The following is an 11099-nucleotide window of genomic DNA, read 5'->3' on the forward strand; positions in this document are numbered from 1 at the left end:
TGAAAACTTTATTAATATGGTAATATAAGGTCCAAATATAAACAAAGTAATTGAATTCGATGATCACATAACACATTGAACTATGTTTTCCAACAGAAAGATAATAATTGGCTTTGGTTATAAATACAGTAAAGAAACAAAGAAATTGGGGCATTTGTAAGCCTGTTTAGCTTAGCAGCATTTAACACTGCTTTAATGTTTGTTGAATTCCTACGTATTCAATGTCTGCTTGGTAAATACTGTTTGTGTTGTTTTGTTTACAGTTGGTTTGTTTCGTTAAGTTTTTGATTGCTGCGTTCAGTGGCCATATGGTTTGTTAAGTATATGTTTTGTATGTTAACATGAATTTATCGTGTTCAATAGTTGTATGATATTTTAAGTATCTGTCCGGTGTGTTGAGCAAATACTTTGTTTCATGAGTGTCTGTATTGTTTGTTTAGTGCCTGTTTATTTGTTCAGTATCAGCTTTGTATGTTAAGTTAATATTTGTTTGTTCAGTGTATGTTTGTTGAGTTACTTTATGGTTAAGTGTCCTATTGGTGTGTTAGGTGCATGTTTAATTTGTTCAGTGTTAAGTGTGTTCAATGTCAGTTTGAACATTTTCTGTATGTATGGTTCATTGTCCTTTTGATTTTTAGCATCTGTTTGCTTTGTTTATTCTCTGTATTGCATCTAGTGTATTCCGTGTCCGTTTTGTTCAGTGTGTGCTTGATTTGTTTAAGTGTATATTTGGTTTGTTTAATGGAAGAAGTTTGAATTTGCAGTTTCTGTACGTTTGTTTAATGTCTGCAGGGATTGTTTTAGTATAACACTGCATCATTGCAACCACTTGGAGGAACCACCAGATATCTCTTACAAACATGCATATGTACAGCTTCTATTCTTTGCATATACTTCAGTCCCCATAACTCTGCACCATACAGAGGAATGAGACTATTTTTGCATCAGAATAACTTAGCATGAAGTATGCAATTTACAAGATTATTTTGATGTACTTAAAACTTAAACAAAGATAGCGCTGATATAACAGGTAAGCGTTTGTATAAATATTCACTCCTGGAAACATCCTACTAACACTTCATATGCTCAATCTGTCTGTGTACATTCTCATGTTTTATGAACATTTCCCCCGACATTCTTGTAGTAGACCCTTTCATCATTGTAATACACCCTGTTGTCTTCACCTTCGATGGTCAGCTCAGACCTTGGCTCCGACTCGAGTATTTCGTTCCCCGCTGTAACGGGAATAATTATGATTATTAACTTAACAACTTCTAAATTTAGTGTGGAAGGATGCAAGTATCAGCAATACTTGCGATCTCATACATTTTTGTATAGTTCTCTGAAATGGTTTAATATGTAGTTTTATTAGTTTGTACTTCCTGGTATTTTGATAAGATTTTTTTATAAAGGAACTATTATTTTTGCATAAAATCATTGCTTTGTTGTCATAGTCATTTTTGAATACTTTCTGTACCATTTTAAACGGAAAAATGCAGACGCGAAATGAGCACCATCAAATCATCGATGTAATTGATAAAGGTATTTAAAAATGATATACTGTTACCTGTGGTATTCGAAGGCAATGCTTAGAAATGTACTAGGAAACCTAACTGTAGTCACAGTTAGCATTGCTTTTGATAAAAGCTCATATAATAAGGAATAACATGTTGTCACTGAATTTCTAACTATGATGTATTAATCGAACTCTGACAGTATAACAAAATTACAAGGAACAAAATGTGTATACTCGTGCTCGAAACTGCCAATGCTGAGTAGGGTTCATCTTGCATTCTTCTTGGAGATATATCCTCATACGTCTTCTTGCTCTCCTTCCTATATGGAAAATGAACACGAAGACGTTAAACCATCAATTGGATAAGTATTCCGGCATATTCGCTCTCATTTGATATTCAACAACGATGAAATACAAAAAAAGGTAAGCTGGACCTGTTTAACACTTCAAATTACCAAACAGCTTTTAACGCAAACCGTCGGTAACATGATAACGTTGTTCTAAAGTACTGAATACTCAATTTGCCTATACAACACAATGCAACTTGACAAATTCCGCCGCCATTAAGGCATGTGTTTGATAAATCCACTCCGTATAATGCCCAAGAAGTGTAGTCGATACAGTAATTGACTCATGAACCTGAGGTAACGAGTTCAACGATTTGCCTTCTTTCTATTTGACTTTTGCACATCCATATCCTTATATTATAAACAAGTATTGATTCTTAGCCTTCGAACCTAAACATATTTTTAAAATTATGAGAAACAAGAAAGTTATAATAACAATCCTAAATTAAAAATGATAAAAACACAGCGCTGAAGTACAGTATTACAAGAAAAATAACATATTGTACTTTTTTATCGCTTCTACGTTAACTTTTTATGAGGAAATATTTACCAAGTGATCCCTTTTTTCTTCAGTACCAGGACAACCACCACTAGCGCTACGACAGCACACACGCCAAGCACACCACCAACCGATCCACCGATCATAGAACCAGAGTTAGTTTCTTCACTTTCTTGGTTACGGTCGTCTAAAAGCCATGATGGAATAATTATATATCTAGAATTATGACACGTTGTATTAACGTTTCCTGGCACAATGTGGTCGACGGCTGCTTCAAGGGAACTTACAGTTATTCACTATTTACCAGTCTAGAAGATTAAATTATTAAATATCCGTGACTGGATCTTACAAAGATGCTTAATCGAGTGTGGTTCATCTTGGTAATACAACGTCCTCTGCTGTTCTGTTATCTTGATATTATATGGGTAATAATTTGTTTCCGTTTTCATATTTTGAATACGTTCCTTATTCCTTAATAATTATCGACTTAATCCAATGTACAAGAAACCGCATTTTAGTAACATAAACATCAGTCTGTTGCATGAGAATTGAGCATTGCTATAGACAATAAATTGTGCTAACCTCATGTGTAGACCAATGTCACAGTAGTTATTCCGTCAAATTGTTAAGAAATGAAATTAATCACCGGAGTTTGATGCGTTTTCAAAGTACGTTAAGAATTAAAAACAGCTTACAAATACAATGCAATTGTGCAAACAGTTATTGTAGATCAATGATGCGCATTTATTTCTTCTAAACATGAATAAATAAAAATATTGATATTACACTTGTTCTGTTCTGTATTCAGAGCTAAGTGCGTGTTTAAAGCACTTTAAACACCGCATTGAGAGATAATGCATTTGTGCAAACCTTCTGTGTGGATCAATGCTGCAGTGTTATTTTGTGAAAATGCTTTACCCTAGGAACAAAGGATATTTGACCGTTTCTTTACGCTATTCGCGATAAAAGTTTCTTATTCCGTTTTCGGAATTTTGTGCGATTAATTGGTACTTTCAGTCGTTTAAGTACCCCTTGATATGACAATGCGATTATGCAAACCATTTGTTTACACCAATTTCGCAAAGGTATTTCGTTAAAAATAAGAAATTGAATTAAATGGATGAAACACCTTAATCTTTTTTGAACGTTTGCTATTTTCATTCCATTAGACTAATGATCTAACTATGTGTTCCAAATGAAATAGAATTCATGTTCACTTTCGATACGATATTTTGAAAAATGAATAAGGAACAAGTTCCTGACTCCTTTTTAGTTTTTATTGTTTTTGACTCTACTTGACAAAACAATCAAATAGCTGTTATACATGATCAACCTTAGTAAATCTTAAATTTAAATTTTGCGACTTTTGAAAAGCAAAATGGATCTTGCTTCTAATTCGTTTTTCTAATTCTTTTATTTATGAACATGTTAATATTCAATACGTTGCCTAAATGCTATTTATGAAAATACTATATTCATGTTCATTTGCAATAATGCTTTTTTGAATAAGGAACCAACTGTTTACCCATATCTTATCATCCTTCAAAGTTGATAACAAGTTATAAGAGTACAGCCCATAAATCAATGGTATCAATGAAACTAGCCAGAACTAATACCAAATATTTCAATTTTATCAACACATTTGATTTCGTTGGTAGAAAAGTTTCTTAAATATAACATTAATGATTACTTAAGTAATAATCTATAGTTTGTGAATACGTCTTCTGCTAATTTGCTATGAAAATAAAGATTTAGTAATTTATAGCGAATACAATGAAAATCTGACATAAACAAATGTCACAAAGAAACACAAATGTAAATTCGGTACATACCCGTTGTACACGTATCGCCAATGAACCCATCCATACATCCGCTGGTGCACTTTCCTTTTGAGTCACATATTGATTCTGTTGTGGAACTGATACAATTCTCAGAGCATACATTTTCACACGTTGACCCATAATAATTAGGTATACATCCATTTGTACAGTGACCGTTTTCTTGTGAACACATTTGATCCTTGCATTTTCTGTTGCATGTTATATTACAAAATGTTCCATACACGTTCTCATCCTCGCACCCGAAACAGCTACCAGTTTGCCTTTCGCATCCGTTTGTTGAACATGTGAATGTACAGAGAGTGTTGCAAAAGTCGCCGTAGTACGATGACGAGTTGCATTCCACACAATACCCTGTCTGCATGTCACATAGTCCCTGTTTACATGTAGGGCTACACAATGAACCACATACATATCCGTAGTAACGGTCTTTGCATTGAGTGCATGAATTACTACCTGAACAGGTTAAACAATTTAAAGGACAATTACATGATCCGTCTGCTGGATTGCAAGTTAGTATGCACGACGAAGGACATGTTAAATTACAAAATGTACCATAGAATCCAGGGTAGCAGCTGTAACAATCCCCATTTAGTGAACAACCACTTTCACTACAATAATTACATGCCTGGTCACATTTTGAACCGTAATATCCCAGTGGACATGCATTACAAACGCCAGACGACTGGACACATCCTCCGTAACAGTTACCGGGACACGCATAGTCACATTTTGATCCAAACCATCCACCAATGCACTCATTGCAGGGTTCACTGTCATCACATGATGCGCAAGTTTCTTGACAAATCTTTACTATACAATCACCAGTAAGCATATTGCAGCCATTTCCGTTGCATCTGCATTCTTGTTCACAAAACTTTCCGAATTTTCCGGACGGGCATAAGGAGCATGAACTGTCGTTAGTGCATTCTTGACAAGCAGACAAACAATTTGCTTTACACGTTGGTAAATAATGCCCTGGTGTACAATTGCAGTGGCCATTGTCCATACAACTGTTACCCAGGCAGTTTGGTGAACATTGAATCTGGCAATTATTTCCGTAAAATCCTTGAATGCAAGTACACGATCCGTCCTTAAGATTACATTTTCCATCTTTACAACTCAGTTCACAGTCTTTGTTACACCGTGAGTCCCATTTGCCAGGTATGCATTCGTCACACTGAGACTCATTGCTACATCGTATACAGTTAACCCCAAAAGTATTGCATGCCAAACAGCTTTCTTTGAGGTAATATTTTCCCGACCCACAGTTGCACACGGGGTCTGTGTCGACCTCAGTACACGATTGGCAATAGTTAGGACACTGGGCACCTTTTTGTGAAATATAAATTGACAATAATTAGTATAATCTAGTTTGTTTCCAAAGCCAATACCTGCATTATTTTCTAATAAGCGAACTTAATACGAGTATTGTTTAAGTTATGGTGAATATAATACATTTATTTACACGTGATATTGTGTTTATCATTAATTATTTTTCTGAAAAAAATAAATAATTTCTATATAAGATCACAATTTATTTCCCGAGTGACGCAGCCATTATTTTAATATACAGATTTCTGTGAACACTTGGTGAAATAAAATTGAATCATACACCTAAATTTATCCAATACCCTTTATGTATGAATATGCACGGTTGCCCACTTGTTTCGTTGGTATGTTCAATAATACATTAATATATAAGCTTTTGAACTCACTGTGTGCGTTTCGATTAATGAAGTTGTTTCATGATTATGTTTTGTTACATGGAAATGATAGCACAGGACTAAAGAGAACATATGAATCCGTCTTCATCTTCTGCTTGAGATGAATAAGATATAACTTTATGTTTGAAATTGAAGTGTATAGACACGTTATGACGGTAAAAGTCACATTTAAACATAGTAAACGGAGATAGAAGAAAATTACATAGAGAATATGTGGAGATATTTGATCATAATGTTACTCTGCTGGGTTATGGCGTAGTCAGAGAATACGAGAAAATAACACCAATCGGCTTGCCACCAATCTGTATTATTCAAATAAACCATTATGATCGATATTCTTCCCAATTTTCACAAGCTTCAAATTCCGCCAAATCATAGTAGCCAAAAATTAGGGGATACACGGGAGAAACCCACTGTTAAACTATTCGGGCTTAATCCTGGCCCCATAATTAATTCCATTTTTTTGCAATTGAAACAAACAGCATCTAATGAATTACAGCTAATATTATTATTATCTTTTTCAATATAAGATGGATGCGGTTATCATCATTTTTGGAGCTAATGACCTGCTATTCATTAATTAACGCGATGAGGATAAAAGAAATAAAAAACATGGATTTTTCGAAAACAATTTAGTATTTTTAAACACTTGTCAAATGCCGTATAAAAGGGAAAGTGCAGGTATGAGTTGATTCATTTATGTGTTTTAGTACACAATATTTCATGTGTACATGCATGGACTAAAACAATCTTATTACTAGCTTAATATTTTCAAATATTTTCACAATCGCTGGACAATACTTTTATCTACGATTATCTACGATTATACGTCTTTACCGGATACACTATAAGGAATGGAAAAATTCAACAACCAATGAAGGGTTGACACTAAAAAAGGTATCTAGCATTTTTGCCTTCCTTAAATGTGTTTGTCAGTTTTCTTAAACGTGTAACACACAGTTTTCAATAACATTAAACACTCTCCAGACCTGCCATCATTAGCTTTTTCTGTTAAGCAACATAACATTGCTATCATAATCAAAGTAATGATGTATTTCATAAGAATAAATGACCAAACAATACATATTCTTAAGAAACCATTAAGGGTCATCACAGAATTATAAGAAACTCGAATAAAAGCATGTTCGGTTTCAACTGATTTATTTTACAACGATTGTAAAACAAGTAATTACATCATTATAATAATAACCCTCGATGGCACGATGTTACGCGTAAGCATGTTAAACAAAGGCGTTGTAGAATAAATTTTAACTATTAGCTCCACTATTGACTACAAACATATAAATATATATGCTGTAATATGCAAATTTCAAATTTGCATACATGCCTTAAATATCTTCAACATTTTTGTTCGCAAAGGGAGATAACAGTATGTCACAGTTAAAACTAGCCTTACGGTTCTCAAAATGTGTATAAAGGAATTCATCAGTTTAGTTGAAAAGTAAATTTATTTGCTAAAATTTTCGATTCCAAGGGAGGCAATTTGGGCGAAATTGCGCCCTGTAATGGTTCAAAAACTGTGCATAATTTTAACTTAATAATTTGTATATATTGATCATATTTTCAATTTCCATTCGCTTCTTTCACTATACGTATGGAGCATGAAAATTTTGTTTTTTATATCAAGGGAAGGTCTTTCGTAACAATTAATCCAAAAGTTATGGCTCTTATGTAACACACAATTTAGCAATCGATTGATGCTCAAAGTATTATTCAATTCAGGTGGTATTGTTATTGTGATCAAATGTGTGAAGTTTCGGTAGCCATGTTAAACGGTTTTCAAGTTCTTAAAAACACACACTGATGTGGACAGACCGACAAACATACAGCAAGACAAACGAACAGGTTTATATATACGGCACCTATTTTATGTTTGCGGGACCCTATTTTTCTTTTATAAAAGATTATTGTTATATACGCCTTCTTTTATATAATGTAAACAAATGCTTTTGGAAACAATCGATTTGAGAGGACTATTTCAGCGCTTTTTTACTTTAACGATCAGATCTATATAAAAAATAACCATATGTATACTTTTAATAACATCAAACTTGAGTTGGCAATATTGAAGATTCTATATATTGACAAAATCGGAGAGCGGAAATATTTATTGAAAACGTGCCAATGTTATTAAAATTTTCCTACATTAGAATGGTTTACTGAGTATAATTGAATACACCAATGTAGTGAAATGGTTGAGAATTTGGAGGCAAACAAATTACTGTTTTTTTTAGTCAATTAGTGACAATTTTATTAAACGAGGATTGGCTACTTCAGAGAATACATTATTTTATTTCACTTCATAGCCTATGAATATCGCATTTTTATGTAAAAGAAACGTAAACTCTTACCAGTAGACTTTCGTATATCCAAATTCAGGTATAATGTAAAAATAAAAACCACCGCGATTCGATTCATCTTGTAAACGCATAATATTGATGGAACATGAAGTCCGGATATGTTCCTTGCTTAAGGTAACTCGAAGGTCTTTAAAACTTTAAACGAGGTTAACCAGGAAGTAAGAATGTAACATAAAGTACGGTATTATAAGGCAGTGTCTATGTTACAGTCAACTGCACATCGTCAATGAATCTAAGCGAGTACAGGCTCGATAGAAGAAAACCATGTTTTATTCGTCAGAAAGGATTTTATCTGATAAATACTATATTTTAACATAATTTGAATTGTACTATTACGGGAGTTACCATTTCTTAAAAGGAAAGAAAACCACTGATACTTTCGTATCAAAACGTTTAAAAAAACTGTAATAAGTATACTCTTGTACAAAAATGAACTCCGAAGAACATACTATATTAGACGTTAACTTTACATTTTTTTTGTGTTAGATTTACATATAAATGTATCAACATTACAACTAAACTATGCGGTGATCGACTCATATTATTGACATATCAATGATGAACTGAAAAAGTACCATTGCAATTATCAAAGTAGTACAAGAATATAATTTGACTATCGTATATGTATACATGTTGGAACATTTAGATCTGCAATTCTCCTATCAGGAATACAAATAAGAAAATGTGCCCTGGCCCCGAGTAAACCTATCCATTCAAGTCTTTGTAATCGATACCAAACTGACTTTTCTTCACTTACCACAAGACCTGCATCAGATAATTTTCTAACAAATTAGGCATCCTTCATTGTACTTTCAAATGTCTTGTTAGTACCCCATTCATCGTTGAGAAACATAACAATCTTAATTGCATTGTATCTCCAATATTTGACAATTTCATGTAATGTTTAAACACTACACAAAAAGGGACACAGCTCAATCCAAAAGGTACGACTGAATACCAAAAGTATTTTCCCTTTAAACTTTATCATAATAACTCATGATGCTCTGGGAAATTGTCAAAATCTTTTAGACAAATCAAACTTAAAAACAACAACAATCTCTATCAAAATATTCTATTCCTGTTTTCCAATCTTCAAATGTCATTTTTGCAAATACTTAAAGAACTATTCTAAGATCTAAAATTAATCTTTTTTTCCAACATAATTAATTGACCCTTTCAAAGGAATTGATTTACTTTCAGTAATAAAGCCCTCTTTGAGCATGTCACATACAGTTTCCTTAACAAAAACCATATAAGACATACTTCTCTAAACTATTTATTCTTACTAACAATAAATCACAAAACAGATGTACAGACATTGAACTCCTAACATCTAAATTATCCCGGTTTGTCATTGTGAAAAGGTGCATGTTATCAACGTCCCGTCGGCTAGCTCCGTCCCCATACAACATTATAGCGTGGTAGAACATATTTAGTGTTATTCAGAAGAAATACCCGGGGTCCACTCTAACACTTAAACCATCTGACGTTCTCAGCAACGTAATAACCAGAACATTGAAAATTCAGAATGTCGCTTACCGCATACATAATTCAATATATGGGCTAACACCTACTGAGACCGTGACGTTAAAGCCACACACAACAAAGGGAAAATACATGCAAAGACTGTCAGAATTAATGAGGAGCGCCCAAGAAATAACCAACAAATACACCGTCTTCAATCGCTGGGAGGTAATGTGGTGCAGGTAACATTGGTAGGTGGTGGTAAAACGCTGGATCGTGGTGCTTAACATGATCAGAGGTAAGAAAATTCATAAAAATAATCGGAAATATGAGTTTATTCTTTACAGGAATATGTGCAAGATGACTTCCTGTTTATATTTATTCCATGTATGTATCTTCTACAAGGTCGCCGTTTTCCTAATATTGCGGGAAAAACAGGACAATTTATATGAAAAGTATGATCCGCCAGCTTTAAAAATAATAATAAAAACAAAACCATAAAATGATATGGATGCTTCAGTCCGTAGAAAGTCTCTAATATGTAGCGTATTTTGATATTGTTTGGTATAATTAACGTGAAATATTGTCATTGAAGGCTGGGAGTAGAATTTGTAATAGGTCCCAGTTGAATTTTAGAGCAAAATATTGTAACGCTGTAATGTGGTGTCAGATTCTGCTATTTGCACGGTGTTGTTCAATTCTGTTTTTTCATTAATTTTCAAAAATATTTCGAATAAAATCTGTACAATTTTGCTGTATTTAAAAAACAGCAGCGGCCAGAATGATATTTTAGTGCAACTGAGTCAAACATTTTATTTTCAAAAGTATACCATATTAACTGCTGCTCCATCATAATTTTTATAAATTACACTAGTTTATCATACTCGTCTTCTCTAATTTAACGGATTTTTTTATTTTGTTCTTGCGTCAATAAAAAGTATTTGTGTTACATATATTGCAAATAAAACTAATGGGGCAAACCAAGTAAAGATTTGACGTCGCCTCGACGTCAGAGTGATGTCGGACTCTGACGTCGGTTTTATTGGTTTTAAAACGTGGTTTGAAGTCAAAGGCGACTTCACATTTCTCTCAACTGTTACTACAGCGGACTTGACGCACTGTGTCAAAAGCACAGATGTGTGTCAAATTCAAGTTAAAGCTCAAAGCAATTGATTATATATATAAGCTTATTTATACTCGCACTCGGGTAAGGCCCATTCGGTGAGTGCACCGACAGAATGTAGCCCTAAGTAAAGCTACCCTGTTTTTAACATTCCACAGTGTATAGCACTATCACAGGACCCCCATTTAACATCCTTCCAGGAAG

General features: G+C 33.6%; 1 protein-coding gene across 1 annotated transcript; it reads right to left on the reverse strand.

Annotated features, from left to right (window-relative positions):
• On the reverse strand, positions 1–8448 carry LOC128206328 (multiple epidermal growth factor-like domains protein 11). The gene is made up of 5 exons (XM_052908710.1): positions 8300–8448; positions 4195–5532; positions 2414–2549; positions 1751–1836; positions 1–1235 (listed from the first exon to the last, which is right to left on the reverse strand). The coding sequence occupies exons 1-5, from the start codon at positions 8364–8366 to the stop codon at positions 1108–1110; spliced, it is 1755 nt and encodes a 584-aa protein (XP_052764670.1). The 5' UTR covers positions 8367–8448; the 3' UTR covers positions 1–1107.
• Between the last annotated feature and the right edge of the window lie 2651 nt (positions 8449–11099).

This window comes from Mya arenaria, chromosome 10, assembly GCF_026914265.1.
Source record: "Mya arenaria isolate MELC-2E11 chromosome 10, ASM2691426v1".
NCBI classification, from domain to species: Eukaryota; Metazoa; Mollusca; class Bivalvia; order Myida; family Myidae; genus Mya; species Mya arenaria.

Bases quoted from the DNA above. Each gene is read 5' to 3' on its own strand.
- LOC128206328 (XM_052908710.1), bottom strand. From the start codon at position 8,366: ATGAATCGAATCGCGGTGGTTTTTATTTTTACATTATACCTGAATTTG. The intron at 2,550-4,194 runs GTATGTACCGAA...CATGGCTTTTAG, and splicing joins TGGCGATACGTGTACAACGG to ACGACCGTAACCAAGAAAGT. The intron at 1,236-1,750 runs GTATACACATTT...TTCCCGTTACAG, and splicing joins ATTGGCAGTTTCGAGCACGA to CGGGGAACGAAATACTCGAG.